This window comes from Rhinopithecus bieti, unplaced genomic scaffold (genome assembly GCF_001698545.2).
Source record: "Rhinopithecus bieti isolate Rb0 unplaced genomic scaffold, ASM169854v2 scaffold_4658, whole genome shotgun sequence".
Classification (NCBI taxonomy): Eukaryota; Metazoa; Chordata; class Mammalia; order Primates; family Cercopithecidae; genus Rhinopithecus; species Rhinopithecus bieti.
In genome coordinates, this window is record NW_016804523.1 from 1,833,710 (window position 1) to 1,854,124 (window position 20,415).

Consider the following 20,415-nt stretch of genomic DNA (forward strand, 5'->3'; position numbering starts at 1 on the left):
AAACCTAATGGCTTCACATTGACCCAGGACCGGAAAGCCCCAAAGTAGGGCTTAGCCTGCAAAGGTTCTTGGCTTCACTCAGGAAATAATTCAAGGACAAGCCACTGGTAGTGTAGAAGAAAATAACCTCACTGAGGCAGCAGTGTTACAGCTCCAAGCCTGTTCCCGCAGAGCAGGGCTACTCCATAGGCAGTGTGCTGAGAGTAGCAGCTTAGGCAGTTTTGCAGTTATATTTGTACTGATTTTTAATCACATGTAGATTAAGGGGTGGTTAATACAGAAATTTCTATGATGGGATGGTAATTTTTGGGTCATGGGGTCATTACCGTGGAAAGGGGTAGTAATTCCTCGGGGTTGCTCTGGCAACGGTAAACTGACATGGGCATATTTTATGGAAAGCTGCTTCTGCTCCCCCATTTTAGCTGGTCCTTAATTTGGTCCGGTATCCATACCCCACCACCAGAGTTGAGTCTCGCCTCTTAACTCAACACTATCATTAGCTAGTATCTTAAAAAAAACATCAAGAAGCGTTTATTGTTAATAAGTTTGAAACCACATTTCAAATTGTCATCTTGATAATGTTAGCATTTTTTGGCTATTTAAAAAATATTACCTTATTAGGTAACTTTTTTATCTACAAAAAGCAAGGGTCATTCTAGATTGAAATATTGATTGGAGTTATAGGAGTAAAAAGAGGCCTCATCAGAGTCTTGACTGTTTCTAGCCTGCTCTATAAACTTTTCTCAGCCTTTGTTCATTATCCAGTTCCAAAGCTGCTTCTACATTTTCAGATATTTGTTATGAGCAAAAACCCCACCTCTTGGTACCAATTTTCAGTCTTACTCTGTTTTCTGATGCATATAGCAGAACACTTGAAACTGTATAATATATAGGAATCAAAATGTATTTCCTACAGTTACAAAGTCTGGGAAGTCCAAGGTCGGGAGGGCACATCTGGCAAAGGTCTTCTTGCTAGTGGGGACTCTCCACTTTGGCAGAGGTGGCACAGGGAATCAAATGGTGAGGGGGAAGAACATGCTAGCTCAGGTCTGTTTTTCCCTTCTTATAAAGCCACCAGATCCTCTCCCATGATAATCCATTAATTCATTAACCCATCAATCATGGAGGCTCTTATTTTCCTCTTAAAGGCCCTATATCTCAAAACTGTCATATTGGAGATTAAGTTTCAACATGAGTTTTGGAGGGGCTGAACATTCAGACTATAGCATAACACAACATGCTCACCCTTGAAGATGGAAGACTACAAGCCTCTAAAGCAGTTTCAACTCGCTTCCGGTCTGCTGAAAACAAGCGATATATGCTGTGAAGTGAACACAACAAAGGAGAGAGGTTTAAGTGGCACATGGATCACAGCACTAATAGATGATGCCAACTCAAAATATTCCATTCAGTCAAATCTATTTGTTATTCATATTTAAAGAATGAAAAGATACATTCCTCCATGCATTTGCATCTGTCTTCTGAAAGATCAACCTGTGTGCTTCTTAAAATTAAGGTATCCAGTAAAAAATAAATATTTTAGGACTATGGTGCTGACCCAGTTAAAAAATATTGTATTAAATAATCTCCAATATTAAGCACCAAAATAAACATCCTTATTAATTCTGTCCCCTTGCTACTACTGCCCATTGCCCCAAGGTGTACCTTGCATTATTAATAAATTTAATTTTAATTTCTGTTTATTTTAAATGAATTTCTTTTCTTTTATTTCTTTTCTTTTTTTTTTTTTAGAGACAGGGTCTCACATTGTTGCCCAGGCTGGAGTGCAGTGGCATGATCCCAGCTTACTGAAGTCTTTACTTCCCATGCTCAAGTGATCCTCCCACCTCAACCTCCCTAGTAGTTAGAACTAAAGGCATGTGTCACCACACCTGGCTAATTTTTTTAAATTTTTGCAAAGATGGAGTCTCACTATGTTGCCTAGGCTGCTCTCAAAATCCTGGCCTTAAGCAATTCTTCTGCCTTGGCCTTCCAAAGTGCTGGGATCACAGGCATGAGCCACTGTGCTTGGCTTAATTTGTGTATTCGCGGAAGCTTTCTAGTAGCTTGTAAGTCAAAAGTTAAAGACTTTTGGCTGAATATGACCTAGAGATGGACTTGTTTTGGTTACTAATTTGATTTAAAAATAAAACTTAAGTACTGCACAATTTAATATACTAATTTAGGTTTATGGGTTCCATAAAGACATTAGACAATCTAATACCAGGTGCTCACCAGTCCCACTGGATATATGGTGGAGACGAGCTGTTGTCTCCTTTAGACAAGGTTTGCTCTTCAGTTTTTCCTCCTCCTCCTGACCTGTTTCATCATTTATATTCCCTGCCTGGCTCCAGTTAACATCTGAGGTTGCAACCCCTGCTTGAGGGCTACAGCCATCTTGGTAGAAAGAGGCACTGAGGTCAGCCAATTTCCACTCCCAGAATAGATCTGAATCTCAGATGGCCTTTTGGTTTTAGCAGCAAGGGTCCCTCCACTTCCTCCACCCACTTCCTGCTTTGATATTTCTTGAAAATAATGCCAGAGGAAAGGGAAGCCCCGGGGAGATGTCTATGAGGAAAGCAGCTGCACTGACATGAGACATGTGTGAGGGAGGACGGGGCTACCACGCATTTCCACACTCCCACTTAGGCTGCTGGAGAAACAAAACAGAGCCATGGCACGCATTCAGATCTTTGAGGAAAATGAAATGAATAATGAGAAATGCTCACAAAGCTTACTTTTTGAGAGGAATACGCCCCTCTGGAGTGACTTGCAGCTTAAGTTTAGTATAGCTGTTGGAGAAGCAGAAAAACAAGGGTTTGATTTTTTTAAAAAAGCTTTTTTTTCTTGCAGAATAATATACACTCAAAAAAACCCATGCCTTTGTACATTTTGTGACATTTCCACAAACTGCCCAAGTCTCCATAGTTGGCACCCAGATTAAGAAATAGAATGTTGTCACTTTAGCGGCATTCCAGAAGCCCTTCCCAAACGCCTGCCAAAGGGAACTGTTATCCTGACTACAAATAGCATAGATTACTTTTGCCTGTTTTTGCACCTTACATAAAGGAATCATACTCTTTTGTTTGGCTTCTTTCACTCAATAGTATGTTTCTGAGATCTAACCATATTTTGCTTATCATTTGCTTATATATTCAGAATGAGAACTCTAGGTCGCTGTTGATGGATGCATACATTAGGAATTCTACTTCAGGAAGCTGCACACACTAAGGCTCAGCAATCCCAAAGTTAGATGTGCGCAACAAAAATATTCACAATATGTTCACCAAAAGACATGTGCATAGTAGCTATTCATAGGGAGACATCTTTCTGGAATAGACATTTGTAGTAGAGATTGATTAGCTAACTAGCAATAACGTGCTATGTTTCAGATAAAACATGTTATTTACCTCTGTGTCCCCTTTCACTAACATTGCATGGAAGAACAAATGTTCTAGAAACATTGCCTGGAAAACATATTCTAGAAGAAGGATGATAAAATCAAAGACAAGGTAAAAAGAAATAGGAAGAAAGGAAGGGAAGAGGTGGAGGCATGAAGGAAGAGTCCTTAAGGTAACAAACTCAGGAGAGGAGGCAATCCCATAAAAAAGCCCTTAAATGAAGACCTGAGATATTGACTAAAAGCAAAAGGAATTCATAGAAGAGTAAAAAAAAAAGAATGTGGCTGAGGTATTATGTCTGGAATGATGGGTATGTCTTACATAAGAAGAGGGAAGACAACTCTGTTAAACAAAATAAAGGACCACCTATTAATGTTTCCACTTGTGGTTTTGATTTAAAGACTTCCTAACCTCCTGACCAGCCACAGCTTCCAAAATGAACACAACCAGGTTTCCTTGCTGCTCATCTTGCCTAAGTCATTATTTTCCTTGGTCAAAGAAGCTTTAGAAAGGCTGTGGTAATTCCAGAGTGATCTGGCAATTTGTTTTGCTTTTCTTTCCTTATTTTCCTTCTTCTCTTTCCTTAAGATCCTTTCTCTTTTCTTACTAACACTTGCTGGGATCATCTACATGGGATGGAATCAGGATATCAGCCTATTGATTTAAGTAGTCAGGAAAGGTATTGTAGCATCTGTCAGAGATCTATAACTCTAGAGAAATGAGGAACATATGCTGTTCCTCAGATTAATAATTGAGAGGACACACGCAGATGTAGAAGCAGAGGATTATCTGAAATTAATAATTTTTAGTTCTGGGCACAGCTGCCAGGATTTGGAAGTGTCTCTTTATTGTGTGTCAAAAGCACTGCCATTCATGCGAGCTCAGCCCAGGTGTAACACGGATGTGCAGCTTGGAGGAAAGAGCAATCTTCCTTGGAAGTCTTCCAATTCTGAACCAGGGAGGTATCGGTTCCCTAACAAATCCCAAAGGAAAATTTATGTTTATCAGTGTGAGAAGTCAGTGTGGCATAAACAGAAGACTCACAAAGGAGAAAGGAAACTGACTCAGAAGAAGCAACGCCCTTAGCAATAAAATTAGAGTGACTTACGCTTTTTCCAGAAATGCATCCCTGGACATGTTTTGGGCCAGCAGGTTTGTTGCCAAACTGAAAACCTCATTTGTCCATTCCTGAAAAATGTAAATCACACTTGCATTAGCTTAAATACTGCACAGTCATTAGACACATGCTTTTAGCTTGGCTTCCAGGAAGACACATTAGTTCAATGTGTATGCCAAAGGTTTTTTGTTTTGTTTTGTTTTATTATCCATTTTTTGGGTAAAAATGACACAAGTAAATTCAAGTCCCTGAGGGACTACTCTTTTCCTAAGGAGATGTTCTTTGTACACAAAGATTTTTTCCGCTTTTTAAAATTTGTATAAATAGAAAATTGCTATGTTTCCCTTCAATAACTAAACACTTTTTACTATTTCCTTGAATTACAAACAGATAAAGAGTCATTAAAAAGTTTAAAATATGATCAAATATGTTTCCAACAGAACATGCAAACATAATCTTCCTGCTCTACAATTCATGCCAAAGTAGCTATACCTGGTATCTTTAACTGTTAACTACAGTTCTAGAAATTCTCTATACCAGTCAATCACAATGCCACACAATATGCAATATTCTCCCTTCTCCCAACACTGTCAATGTCTCACTACTCTCCTAATCTTAATCCTTACCTCATACCACAAAGCAATGATCTCACTAGGCTTCCAAGATAATGGAAAAGAGCAAGTCTACAAACAAATACAGAAGTTCCATTCTGGGTGATTATTTGGAACACACAACACATTCTGGGCCAAAACCCCTAGAAAATTCTCCAAGAGAAGATGACACAAGAGCTAGGTCATCATCTGATATTGTTGTAGTTAACTTGGCTCCCTCTTCAATGAAATAATGTCTTTTAGTTTGATTGCTTTGCCACCTGTTTTTTTGTTATTTCTACTTTTGTTTGATTTGTCTTTTGTTTTTTGCTTCCCGACTTAAGGCACCGATAATATGCTGCCACGTAATACAGTAACATTCGAGATGGAACTGGAGGAGCAGGGAACATAGAGTGATCGGGAAGAAAAGAGGGAATCCTGAGCAGAGAAAACTAGGAAAAGAAATAGAGGTGAGCTAACATGGCAGGAGTTAGAGCAAACAAAAAGTAGTCTAATAGGAATTAGAAAAGAGGGAGGGGGTAGCAACAACAAAGTAGAGTTGTGGTCAGAGGATAAAGAGCATTTGGGTGTTTGGAGATAAATTAGTAAAAAAATGTGATACCGGGGCTAGGCTGCATATCAGACAGATTATCTGGCAGCCAGGTCAAGGATGGATTTGAGGCTGAGAATCCAAAGAAAAGTAACTCAGGTAGGAAGCTGTAACAGTCCAGTAGTCCAGGTGAGAAATATTGAGACCTTGAACTCTATGTGTTGGCAGAGGACTTAAAAAGACAGTACAGAATAGCTGCAAGACAGAAGCAAAATTATTGCTCACCAAGCTTTATGCAGACACAGAAGAGCATTTCACAATAACTATCTAACAAATTAAAAATCAATTTTCCTCAAAATAGATAATTTTAAACTAAGAATAATAACTACTGGTTTCAAAAATGTGTTTCTGGTATAATATTTTGTAGGCTCATGGCCAAGCTTTAGACACTTCTAGCTCCCTGCCAACTTTCTAAATGGGTAAAAGTATCTATAATTGAGGACAAGATACAGTTTTGTATGTTTACCAGAGGCTAGTTTCACACCAGAAATAGGTACAGCATTAGAAAGAGTTGGGGAGATTTAACTACATAGAGTAGTTTCATTGCCCTAAAAATTATCTGTGTTTCACTGTTTATCTCGTCCTCTATTGAATTAATATTTAAAAGTTCCTGGGATATATAATAATTTAAAACAAGGTATTTTAATATTGGTGAGACATGTAAAGGTCCTAACTATGTTTTAATGTTTTATGTTTATTTTTTATTTATCGGCAAACTCCTATTGCTGTCATTGATAGTGGTGTCATTCTGATTACCTCTACTCATAAGGGGGTGGCAGTGTGTGACGTGCGTAAGGAGGAACATTGTGTGACTCAGCCAGCGTTGCCTCACCTGGCTGAATACATTTCTCTCACTACTGGCATGCATCAGAATTCATCCTGCTGAGCATGTGTCTTAGTGACGCAGTGAAGAATCTTTTCATGGTGAAAGATGGTACATGAGCTGGAAAGCCTTTTGTTAAAATCAGAAAGGACTATCTGATAACTCACTGCACTTATCATACTATACTGAACATCTAGAATTTTGGAAAAAATTCTGGTATAGTTTTTCTGTGTTAGGTAGCAGTGAAGATCTTATATCATGGTCAAAGTGTTCTTGTTTTTATCTTATACTCAAAAAGAAATGATTGCCAATCATACATAGTTACCAAAAAAAAACCCCAAATAAACAAAAAGCTAGGAAACATATTAGGACTCAATATTGTCATGATTAGGACAACTAGCATAATAATATTGCTCAAATCAAGGAAAGGTGCATAATTATTTTCAGATAATGTTATTCAAATGTCTGTAGGCTACAGTTGACAAAAGCACTACTCTAACTTAAGAAATAGGAGAAAGTATTAAGGGCACTGTGTCGTTTCCTGTAACTGAAGGAAAAACTAGACAAACTGCAGTCAAAGAATGCATTTATAATACACGATCATCAGGAATTTGGAGATTGAATGCACAAGGGCTTTCTTCGTTGCCATTACTCTGCTCTCTTCCTGAGGGCATTTTTCTTTTCCCTACTGACGGGTTCTTCCCCCGGGCCACCAACTTCACCAAGAGTTGTCACATATGGTGTCTTTCACCACCAGAGAAGGTCTGGCTAATTCCTTCATTTTCAGTAACGAGAATGCTGGGAAAGGTCTGTTTGGTCTACCTCTTGAACAATCAATCAGGTAAGAACCTAGCATTGTCCATGACAACAGAGTAATTGGATCTGGGAAAGAAGGAGTGACCAGAAGAGGGGAGAGCATAGCAAACATGGCATACGCCCATTACGTAGGAGCCCTGTGGGAAAGCAGACAGAAGGAAAGGGTGTGTGTTGTTTCATAACTTACATGGGATCTCATAGTTCTGCCTCGCATTCTTTTTATAAAATTGGTAATAGATTCATAATCACTGAGTTGACTGCATAAATGAATGTGTAAATGAAAGCGACTGACTTCCATGCTTTACAATTTATGTCTTTTAAAATTAGTTTTCATACCTCCTCTATTGTTATAAATTTCAATAACCATTCTTGGCTAGAGGGCTTGTAATACTGGCTTTATGCATTTCTGTTGTAACGTGAACTATATTGGAATAGCTGGCAAACATCAGGACTCCTGGATATAACATGGGACTAGCAAGTTCTCCGATTAATAAAGTACAGAAGCTTTTGTGTAAGGGTTTGGGCATCTATGTTGGCTAGGTAGACATACTTATGCTTTGGTTGATGTTTTGGGCTGTATTCTGAAGAACTGTTGCTCAAGTATCTTTTTTCCAGATAAGTGAAGCACTGTTGTGCTACATGATATCCTGATCGTCTAAGAAAGAGTCCAGGCTGTCAGTTCTAGCATGTCCTAGTCCTCTTGACATTCCTCTGCCAAATGGGAAAAGTTTAACGTGGTGAAATGAAATGAAAATGAACTTAAAGAGAATTTTCAACAGGAAAATTAAAACTCCCCCAAAGAGCAACGTTGATGGCACAGAGTAGAAGAACGGAGAGATGTTTGTTTCTGTTGAAGTTTTTCACAATGAGACGATTGCAGTTGTATCACTGGGAGTCTCAGGTGTATTCTTAGCATCCACTGGGGAGACCTCCTCCCTTCCCTCCTGCTAGTTTCCTGAGTCATTGTTCATTTGTACAACTGAGAAAATGCTAATTGTGTACTCATATACGGGACCCCCAAAGTTTCATTTCTGTGGATTTCATGTCAATCCACCACATTCCTGAAAAGATTCTTCCAACAGTCTCATGTCACTCTTATGAAAACACTTGCTGTTACGCCTTTGAATCCTAGCAGTCTCAGTGTTAATTATTACCTTGGTTGTATCTGCCTCAGTGCTGTGTACCATAGACAATAAATGTAAGTGGGGTCTGTAATTATAATTGATATTGTTCACCACAGAAATAATTCCATTTGAAAAGATCACATAAAAAAGGATTTAAAAACACACACACACACACACACTGCTAATTTCCTTAGTAAGATGTATGTGAAACAGAAAAAGGGGAGCAATCGCAATTTCTTGGCCATTAAGCATGCTGCTTATCTGCTTATTATGAAATCAGTTCGACGAAATTAAAACTGCATTACTTGAAAACTGATTAATGAACTAGGCACAGGTAGTTCCTCATTAACTTATAATTTAATGACAGAATTCTGCTGAAATATAATTTTCTCATTTGGAAATAAATTTGTTTTAAATTACCTTAATCATACCTTACAACTTTATTTTACACCTTGTTGCAAGCTAGATTCTTCTCTTCAAATGAAGAGGGTATTTGACCCTTGGTAACTCAATCCCGTTAGTTCTTCCTCTGCTATGAGAATGATTCTTTGCCTTTGGCCTTGATTGTTCCATCTTTGATCATTCTCACTGCCTGTGAAGGCCATGGAATAGTGACCCTTAAACACAGTTTTTTTTTTTCTTGTCTTCTAATTTAAAAGTAAAATATTGGTATCAGTTTATTTAACGCCTCTTCCTGACTTTCATATTGCAGATCCTTTTTCTAGCTCATTATGAATATAATTTATTGGATTTCAGAACACCATTCTACCATTTTCTAGCTGGGACTTTCTGCTAAATGCTATCTAATATATATTTTATCCTTCTTGCCTAACAGAGACCCAACAGTACTCAGGCCAACAATATGTCCAACTGAAAAAATATATTCATTTTCCAATGTCCTTAGCAGCTGGATGACCACCATGTGCCACATGGCAAATCACACGTAAGCAGGTGCCTGCTGGAGGGTTCTGGGAAAATGTGTTTCCTGATATAGGCGCTCTTTTCCTTTTACTGTAGGGAACGTAAATGGAATGGCTAGAGCCACAGAGTCATCTTGATCTATGAGAAAAAGGCCACGAGAATCACAGGGGCCTCACTCAGCCTTGTTATCCCTGAGCTCCTGAATCAGTGCCAGAAACCACCTGTGGAGTCCTAATAAGATAAGTAAGCAACATTGAGGAAAGGGCCCTAGGTTGGGGAGAACAATCTGAGATGGTTAATCACAGACAAGCCGCTGGCACAACATTCTGTTCCCAAATACCTCCTTCAGCACGTACTCCCAGTAACTCCAGCAGCATGACCTCATTCTGCACATAGCCCCTCCATCATGACCCTATGAAACTTCCCTTCAATCCCTGCCTCTTTGCAGACAGCTCCTTCTCTGCTGTGCTGTCCATTGCACCTTTGCAACATATCTTCACACTTTCTCTAATAAATCCGCCTTTCTTTACCTATTACTGTCTTGGTAAATTCTCTTACCACCCACAATGCCCACCCCAGCCAGTGGCACCCATGACAGGCTTCCGGCTACATGAGAAAAAAAAGAAAAGAAAAGCAAAACCGAACAAAACACAAATTAAAAATCCTTAATTTGTCTCAGCTATTATTTGATTTGGTTTTCTGTTAGTCCAGGCCAAATGCAAGTCCTGAGTGACAGAATCATGTTGGACAAGTCTTTTAAAATTTGTCCTCCAATATTCATATGTCTTATAAAATGGAGGTAATAATAGAATTTATTTCATAGGACTTTTGGGAGAAGTGGGATAATTCATGTTAGACCAGTGACAGGTGTAACATATGCTTTTTAAATGATAGTAACCTAAAAAACTATTATTTATCAATGAAACAGAGACAGAGTTTCTTAAAAGTTGTTCAGAGGGGTTGAAAAGGCAATGATCACTTCTACGTCCTAGTTTTGTTTCTTGACAACTATTTTCAGCATTTCTGTTCTTAAATTTCTGGGGTTTACTTACATATTTCTATTTATATATATGTGTGTGCAATGTTTTTTCGTGTGTGTGTGTGTGCGTGCGTGTGTGTAATGCTTTTTCTTGACTGATTTTAGAATTTGACTATAATATCCTGCTCTGATTGAGGAGGCTTTAAATCTTTGACTCCATCTCGCACCTGCCCTTTCTCCTTGCTTGTGTTAGAGTTCTATCACTCACGCCCGTTCCTCCCTGTCACCTCTAAACTCTCAAGCAACATACTCAAAGTCTCTTGATCCATTCATTAAAAATAGTATCCCTTGGCTCCTCTGTGACAGGAGGACATTTACCTGCCATTCCTTTTACTTCCAACTCTCGTTAGCGTAAACTCACTTTTAAATTGTCAGTTTTAATCTTTGTTCAGCATTCATAATTATGACTTTATTTGCATATAAATTGATTCTGAAAGTTTAAAACGAGTACAATAAAAATTTACATGAGTATAAATTGCAACTATGGTTTTCTGCTGGGCCATATATTAGAATATATCAGATTATTTGTTTTAGTTCCAACATCATAACCCACATGGCTTTCTAAAGGGAACATTCCTAATAACAAGTATATATGGATCTTTTTAAGTTCTTTCTTCAGTTGTTGAAAATCTTACATGTTTTAGCATGGTTGATATTTGGATAATACATTTCTGGTACATTTATCCCCACCCCTCTACCCTAACTTTCTTTTGGAGAGAAAAAAATTAAGTCTTTTTCATTTATCTGTCATCTTCTAGTTTCCTACTGATTACCTGAACCTACTCCATTCCTATACTTGCTATTTAGACTTTAAGACCAGTACTTTTGTTTAGCTCTCAGATGTTTTCTTGTAATATCTTCCTTAATTTCCCTCTTCTGGTTTCTCCTTTTCATTGGCTGATTATGCCTGTATATACTTGTTGAATGAATGAAAATTATAATATAGTCGTTAGGAAAATTGCTAGCATGGTATTTTCAAAAAGTGTTTTTAATCCATAGTGTCAGCTTATTCATTGGGCATTATTTGGCTTAACTACTAAAGATGGCAACCAATATCAAGGTGAAAGGTGAAACAGATCAACCTGCCTCTCTCAAAGTATGTCAGTATTCCCCTGCCATCCCCAATATTTTATATGTGGAGGGAGAAATTTAATCAAGGAAGCCAGATTTTCTTAGAACTCTTCTTCCTTCCAAAAAGTTATGGTGATTTTTTTTGTGGTACCCGTGTTCCTGCTTCCAGGCTAGGCACACAGGTAATGCAATCAGAGCTTACTTAGCTGCCAGGCATCAGAAGCCAGGCAGACAGAGGTACGCGGAAAGTAGCTTGTCTCTGTGCAATGGAGTGGATGGAAGGAAAGAGGAGATACTATTGCTGATGCAGATTTCTGTTTTCTTTTTCTGGAGAGAGGTGGATTTGTACTAACAGTAGCACACAGTCTGAAATCACAATCATTTCTATGACTCAGGGTTGACATTTTCCCTTCACTTTGACATTAATTGTTTTCATGTGGGCACCGCTGAACACTGTCTGGATCCAAAAAAGCTCTTGCTTAGCAAATGCAGAAGATACCCAGGAGAGAGAAGGCAGGGGTGCTTTCTTCCACAATCACCAGAATAGCAATTGCTGCTGCTTCTGTGAGTGTAAGGGAGAGACTGAAATCCAAATTGCCTTTTTTTTTTATAAAAATCTTTTCAATATGAATGTCTTTCTTTTGACTTATGAGCTTTTAAACAAATGTTCCAGATAGATGATGTTTTCACAATACAAAAGTTTAAGTTGTTCATCCTTCATTTGCCTGACATATATCCAAAAAGCGCAGAATGTAGAGTAAATCTCATTCTCCAACAAAGGACACCTACCACTATAAAATTCCAAGACTAATAGTGCAATGAATTGATATAGTAAGAACTTTGTCCTTTTTATGATTGGGTGGAGGAATAGCCTAAGACGACACAGGCATTTTTAAAAAATATAATAAGGTCAGGAATAGCAGGTAATGATGATCTCACAAAACACAATAACTTGTGGATCTAACTTTTCATGCTTGTAAACAGTGATCTTTTTGGCACATGTATTCTACCTGCAAGGAAGTCATGCACAGTTTTCCATTATGTCCCAAAACAAATTGCTGAACACAATTTATGGCATCACTTTTTCTTTTCTTAATCATTTTTCATCATTTAAAGTCAAACTTACAGCTAGTGCTTACTCATCATAAGTTGGTTTGAAATTCAAAATAGAAACGAGATAAAGTGTACATTTTGTACAGAATATATGCAAGTGTTTGAAAACTCTTACCTCAATGCATATGCTCCCAGAATAAAAATAAATATAAGAATCTCATGTCTCTTGAGGTCACTTTTAAATAGCTAATACTATTATTTTAGAGAAATTCTAAGAAAATTCTGAAGTTTTTGATGAATGGCCTGGAGGTGGCCTTAGCAGACCCCTTCACTTGCCCCTCTTTCTTTTCTATTTCCCAACTTCATTTCATAGACTATAATGTCTTTTGCTTAAAAGAAATTCCCCTCTCTGTGACATCTTCTCTCATTTCCTTGGCCTGAAAGGTGTCAACTATTTGGTAAATAGAAGCTATTTTCATTTGCTAAAGAGAGTGTGGAGCAACTTCTGGGTAAGGAAGTGACAGTCACAGTAACTCTGAGTGGGAATAAGGTTAGCTTTGGGGAAAAAGATTAGGAAAATGGAAGCCATCATAATGAATGGCACCTGGGTCCTCCTACTGAGAATAGTGACAAGCTGGAGAGAGAATTATTCTGGGAAAAGCCTGGAGCAACCAATTTGCTAGGGGGCCTTAATTTCTCCCAACTCTAAATGAAAAGATTGGAGCACATGATGTTAAAAGCCACTATGACTCTAAGATTTTATGTGACCTATCACTTATTTTCAAGAATTCAAAAGCCTCTCCTTTTCCTTTTCCTTTCCCTTTCCCTTCTCCTTCCCCTTTCCTTCCTTTCCTTTCCTTTTCCATCCTTTCCTCTCTCACACCTCCCACATTTATTGAGCCAAGCACTAAGCTAGATCCTGGGAACACAAAACAGACTAAACTATTGTTTTTGACTTTCATCAGCTCACAAATACAGGATAGGTTATCAGACACACTGATTAATAATTACAGTGTGATAACTGTAATTGAAAATATGTTCAAGGTTCACAGAACAACAGACAAAAGAACAGTGGGCTATTCATGGAAGTCATGAGATGGAGTGAGAGATGGATGAACTGAGTTGATACTGAGTGCCTCGGGAGGCCTAGGACTTTTCTTGGTGGACAAAAGAGAGAAAGGCAGTGTAGGAAACGACCATATTATAAAGGCATTACTATTAAAATTGCAAAGGAAGAAGAATCACAAATAGGAACTGCTGGAGCAGAACAGTGCAACAGTCAAAGTGGTGAACCATCAGTACCTGAGGGTAGGGGCTATGTTTGGTCACTGATGAATCCTCGGTGCCCAGTGAGATGCTTGGCACATACTAGGCCCTCAATAAATATTTGTTCACTAAATGCACAGAAACTTCATTTTGCAGGCAATAGAGAATGAAAATGATTTAAAATATGATCAGGAATGAGTTTATTTTTTTAAAAGGCCAGTCTTATGCAGCTGAGCAGGCAGATTTGTAGAGCAAAGTGTGAGAGAATTTCAGGAAATAGGTAGGTAATGATTGTACATTAGACCTGACAAGGGCTTAACAAGACGGCAGGAAGAAGGGGGAGCAGGAAAGAGATGTGAGAGCTAGTTAGAAAATTCAGAGAGCAGGTGTGTTATTTAGATTGTGCACAAGAAACTGATACAGATGAAGTTAATGAAAACTTCCCGAAAATCTCACTCATACCCTTGAAATAAGTGAATTAGATTCTCCAAGATACTCACAACTACAGAGGGGGAAGAATCTAAAATTACAAACACCAAAGACTAATGTTCAGATTATAGAACATATTTTCAGACAGCGCATTTCTTCTGTGACAGCTACTTCAAAATGTAATAATTTAACGTAGAGAGATCCTCTGCTAAATTTTTCTTGTATGTGTGAAATAATATTTAAAAATCAAAATGGCTCAACAAGTTTGAGAAAATGACAGTATCTATCAAAGCAGTACACATAAAGAACTATGGCCAGTCATTACACTCCAATATCTAGCTCTCAGAAAGGCAGATGTCTGTAGCATCATTATTTATAGCAGTCCTAAACTCACAACTACCTGAATGTCTATCAACTGTAAGTAAATTACTGACTACTACTGAGCAAAGAGAATGGACAAACTACAATCACACAGAAAATATAGAAGAATCTCATAAATCTCATAATATAATTTTGAATAATAGAAGTCAGACCAAAAGGATTTTATTGTATGATTTCATTTACAGATATTTAAAAACAGGTAAGACTAATCTACAATGTTAACTGCCAATATAGAGATAAGTAGGTAGGGTGGATATCTAGGGTGCTGGTTATGCTCTGTTTCTTGATCTGGATGTTGATTAGGTGGATATATTCCTTTTCCAAAACTCCATCAGGGTATAGAGTAAGAAACTGTGCACTTTTCTGTGTATGCTACATTTCAATAAAACATTAAATAATCTGGCTCAGTTCCCATGAGCGTGGCATTAACTGGCTGCCTCCTCTCAGCTTCCGTTTTTCTGATTCTTTCCTTTTATGTTAGAGTGTCAATGATTCAGCCCTTGGGTATCTCCTCTATCTACAGTCACTTCCTGGCTGATCTCATCCAGCTTCATTAAAAAGTATGATGACTTTTAATACAATCAAACACCCAATGACCCCCAAATTTACGTGAACTGAACATGACCAAAACTGAACTTCTGCTATATACTCCTAAACCAAAAAGTATACTCTATTTTATATTTTCCCTATGTCAGTAAATGATATTTCTATCTTTGCCTCTTGGGCCAAAACTTTAACATCATCTTTGATTCCATGCATCTTTCTTTCACGTGCAACATAAAATTCATAAGCATATGCTGTCACTTCCTCCTTTATAATATACGTGTGTGTGTGTGTGCGCGCGCGTGTGTGTATGTGTATACATACATGCAAATTTGGATTCCTTTTTATTTCCTCCACATTCCACATTGATCAAAGTCACTAGCAACTCACCTAAATATTTCAATAGTTTGGTAATGAATCTGCTTACTTCCATTATTTCCCCTCTTCCATGCAGTTCATTATTGATTAAATGTTAAGTCAAATCACATCTGTACTCAGCTGAAACCCTTTCATGGCTTCCATCTCACTCACAGTAAAAGCCAAAGTCCTTCCAAAGCCTATGCCACCCTACAGCAAAATCAATGGCAATTGCCTACTCAGTTCCCTCTGCTACTACCTTCCCTCAATCTTGCTTACCCAGCTGCTGTCACGCTTGCCCTTTGCTGTTCCTAAAGTACACCAGACTATCTTTTGCCTCAGGGCTGTAGTGCAAGTGCAGTGCTGTCTCTCCAGACATCCTCCTGACTTGCTCCCTCACCTCCTTCCAGTCTTTGCTTAAGTGTCACCTCCCAGAGATGGCGGCACTGACCACCCTATTTAATGCCCTCTTCCACTGCACTCTCCATCTCTACCTCATTTTTGTCAATATCACTATCTCTTCCTAATACACTGTGTGGCTGACTTCTTTATTTTACTCATTGTGTCTCCCACCTAGAATGTATGCTCCACTCCGGCAAGGGTCTTTATCTGTTTTCTTCACTGCTTTATCCCCAGCATCTAGAATAGGACTTGGCACATTGCAGAAGGCTCAACAAAATGCTGTTGAATAAATGAGTGAATGAATCCAAGTTCTTCATTTTATAGATGAAGAATATACCCAAACTGTCAAAGGACTTGAAGGCTCATATCCATTTGGCAGAAGATTAATGCTAACCTTTCTGATTTATAGACATCTTCTCTAGGACTCTCTCCCCTTTACTGTGTTCCTTCCTAGGGCCCGAATTACAGAACTCATGGGTATGAGTTCTGTCCCATTTAGTTCCTTCTCAAGAAGAGCCAAAATTATGGCCTTTAAGGGCAACATATTTTATTTGCAACAAAATATTACGTTTTTCAGCAAGAAAAAAAAAAACCCATATTTGTCTCCTCCAGCAGTAATTTCTCGTTTGCTTGGTTTGCATTTGTTGAATTAATGGGTTGAGTGTTGTAAGGTAAACTTGTAGAACATTGTGTAACGATTGTATTCTTCTTGACTTTTAAATTTGGCCCAAAGGCATGATTTGTCCCCCTTATTCTTTAATTTTCAAGTTACGTGTTTAAAAGGGAATCTGGAGACATCCAAAAGATTTTCTTTTATATTATTCTGTACCTCTTTCCTTTATAGGGGATGAGAGATGCTATGGTTAAGAATAGGATACAATCTAAGTCACAAAAAAAGTAACCTATTATAAAACTTCTGAAAAATGTCCACAATGACCATTAAGGGGGCAGAGGGTTCTCTGTCTATTGAAAAATGTTGTCTTAAAAGGTCACAATTCTTAAGCACCCAGAGGGCTCTAGGAATGGTTTGGAAGTTAGAGAATGAACAAATGTGGTGGAGAGTGGTGGAGAGTGCTGATTCTGCTCTGCAAGATAATGTTACATGCTTTCCCCATTGTATTCAGTGGTCAGGACCTGAGGTTTTATTTAGCACGATGTTTTTCTTAATGTGAATCTAGAACAAAAGCTGCCAAATGGAAGCCCCCAAGTCTTACTCAGACCATAGTTGTGTTTTTTTGGTTCACATAGTGTTTTTAAACAACTGTTGCCAATATTTAACATCTTTCATGGATTCTGCAGCTCCTTTTAGAAGAAAATTCAAGATCTGGCAATACCGTGCCCAAGCTTCTCTAAGGAAGAGATTGTCAAAGTGTGGTGCCTGGACCAGCAGCATTAGCATCACCTGGGACCAGTTAGAAATGCAGATGCTCAGGCTCTATCCCAGACCTGCTGGGCCTGGGGCCCAACAGTGTGTGTTTTAACAGGCTCCCTAGGTGACTGTGATACCTGATGCTCCAAGATAACAGTAGTACTTGCAAATCTTAAGTTTCTGGCTGAGCAGTTTCAGTGGGGTGGGGGGAAATACTCTATAGGACATCACAGCCAGGGAAGGCAAAATATTCTCCATAGTTTCATTAATTATATCGGGAACATCAAGTAGCCCCTGGGAAAATCTCTGCAGATGCACTCCTGATGGGGAATATTACAAGGATTGGAGATAAAAATCCCTAAGGAAAATTAGTGGGTAGGAACTCACAGAGAGGAGGAAATTAACTATATTTTAGATAGGACTGCACAAAGGCTTAATGCAACTTAAGATATGCAGATTGATGTGTAATATAAATATATTCACTTTTAGCAAAAGCTTCCCTGAAAGCCACTGCCATTTATTGCATGCTTTTAATTGAGATTTAGTGCATCCCACAAATTGGTCACTTTTTAAAAAAGGAATATAGTTCATTTGGGGAAAGATATTTTAAAAATATTTTGCAAACATTTAGAATCTGTTTTTTTCTGTACTCATCTATCCATCTTTTCATATGCAGGGAAATAAAGTATATGTCACATAGACAATGTTCATTGAACTGAAATCTCTCCAAGTATGATACTATAGAAATAAATGGGTAATTTGGCTCTTAAAGAGAGAAAGTTGATTCTATTTATAAAATACTTGGAAAGAATAGTTTCTAAAAACCTTAGAATATTAAAACTAGTTGGCATTTTGTGCATCCCATTATAAGAATTAAAGTCAATATTACATAAGTGTTAGAAATAAACCCCTGCCAATAATCACTAATGACATAGAAACCAGGCCAATTGAAACCATCCTGGTTCAATATGGTGAAACCTCATCTCTACTAAAAATACAGAAATTAGCTGGGCATAGTGGCATGTGCCTGTAGGCTTGAACCCTGGAGGTGGAGGTTGAAGTGAGCCAGGATCACGCCACTACCTGCACTCCAACCTGGTGACAGAGTGAGACTCTGTCAAAACAAAAGAAAGAAAGAAAGAGAGAGAGAAAGAGAAAGAAAGAAAAGGAAGGAAGGAAAGAAGGAAGGAAGGAAGGAAGGAAGGAAGGAAGGAAGGAAGGAAGGAAGAAAGGAAGAAAGAAAAAAAGAAAGAAAGAAGGAAGGAAGGAAGGAAGGAAGGAAGGAAGGAAGGAAGGAAAGAAAGAAACCAGGCCAACACATCCTGTGTAGCTCAGAAATCACCAGAGCACTGAGGGTTAAAAAACTGCAGATCGCAATATTCAGACAATGCCCACAGACATGAAGTGACCCTGTAGCTGTGAGGCATGACATGACAAGCTCTGTAAGGCATATATATTATACGCAGAACTCAAAGTATTCTTAGATTCATATTCTCAACTCTTGAAGGAAGGTATATGAAGGAGAAGGACTATCACTAGTATTTTATAAACTATAAAAATGGAAAAAGAAAGCTCTTCTTTAAATATGCTCATTTCAGTATTCTTTCAATGACAATTGGACATTTCTAGAGAAAGCATTGCACTTGAATCCAGGGGTCCCAGATGTTCACAACTTCTTGTTTGCTGTATTATACCTGCTTTCTAGCTATTTTTGTAAGTATCTAAAAGGCTCGCTCCTAGTGGAATAGCAGCTCCTCAATGGGTAGGCTATAGCTAATTTATCTTTCTAGTCCATAATTGAATAAATATTATTTGTTCTTATTTAAGTATTATTTTCATTATTATTTAAAGTTTTTGTTTTAAAGTGTTATTTTTTCATTCTTCTACATATTAACTGAGTAACTACTACATGGATTATGGTGGGCTAGGTGCTGCCCAGGGATTAAGAAGTTTAAAAAGGGCTGAGGATGTGTGTTCCCTAGGAGAGAGCTGGAAATGAGATGGACTTAGAAGCAGCATAGGGATGAGGCTAAGAGAGAATGACTTGGGAGAAAGTGTTTAGATGAAATAGAATGTGGTTTTATTTGTATTTTGTTATGCAAAGAAACTGTATCAAATACCTTAATCTTTTTTTTTTTTTTTTTTTGAGATGGAGCCGCACTCTGTCACCCAGGCTGGAGTGTGGTGGTGCAATCTTGACTCACTGCAGCCTCCACCTCCTGGGTTCAAACAATTCTCCTGCCTTAGCCTCCCAAGTAGCTGGGATTACAGGTGCCTGCCACCACGCCTGGCTAATTTTGTATTTTTAGTAGAGACAGGGTTTCACCATGTTGGCCAGGCTCATCTCGAATTCCTGACCTCAAGTGATCTGTCCTCCTTGGCATCCCAAAGGACTGGGATTATTGGCGTGAGCCACCACGCCTGGTCGGCTTGTTCTTAATGAAAAAAAAATCTCCATAATTCTTAAGTCGATGCCATTATTTGGAAGTGTTTTAATTGCACTTATACTTGGCAGCTGAATTATTTTTAGGTGAAATTTTAACACATGCTAAATATAACAAAAATTCAGTCTTTTGCAGGCATTAGCATGATAGCTTAAGCATTCAGATCATGATGATAAGCTTTAGTGGTTTCCATCCACCATACCTTGGCCACTTCTTCTTGGAAAGCCACGAGATTCAAATGGGAGATGTTCACGAGGTCAGGTCCATACACCACCGTGATCATGCGCTGCTCCAGGCGCCCGATGTTCCCCACATCCAAAAGTTCACGTAATTTGGGGTCCTGGACAATAAATGTTGAAAATAATTAGTCTATAACTAGAGATTCCAACGTGACAGCATAATTTCAACTTCTGTTGAGTTAGAATGATTTCAGAACAAAGCTGCTTTTATTCTCACTAGAGAATTGCAGGAGTTTAAGGCTCCCATCCCACAAATGACCTAGAGAGATGAAGCAACTTGCCCAGAGTAGTGGAGAGACAATTTCTGGCTCAAGACTATAGCCTTCAGTTAAGTGCTCTTTCTGTGATCCTATCACACATTTTTATGTGCCATGGTTCTCATTTCCTCCAATCATCCCATAAATTGTGTATTGAAATGAA

The 20,415-nt window shown here is 38.3% G+C and overlaps 1 protein-coding gene across 1 annotated transcript in view; it reads right to left on the reverse strand.

The window, feature by feature from the left end:
- The window catches only part of PLCB1 (phospholipase C beta 1), a 258,291-nt gene extending 238,196 nt beyond the window's left edge, over nt 1–20,095 (reverse strand). The window contains exons 1-4 of the mRNA XM_017868878.1: nt 19,959–20,095; nt 4,510–4,589; nt 2,739–2,792; nt 1,246–1,321 (exon numbers count right to left, since the gene is read on the reverse strand). Of these exons, the coding sequence (XP_017724367.1) occupies nt 1,246–1,321; nt 2,739–2,792; nt 4,510–4,589; nt 19,959–20,039 (291 nt within the window). The 5' untranslated portion in view covers nt 20,040–20,095. The remainder of the gene's footprint in view (nt 1–1,245; nt 1,322–2,738; nt 2,793–4,509; nt 4,590–19,958) is intronic.
- Between the last annotated feature and the right edge of the window lie 320 nt (nt 20,096–20,415).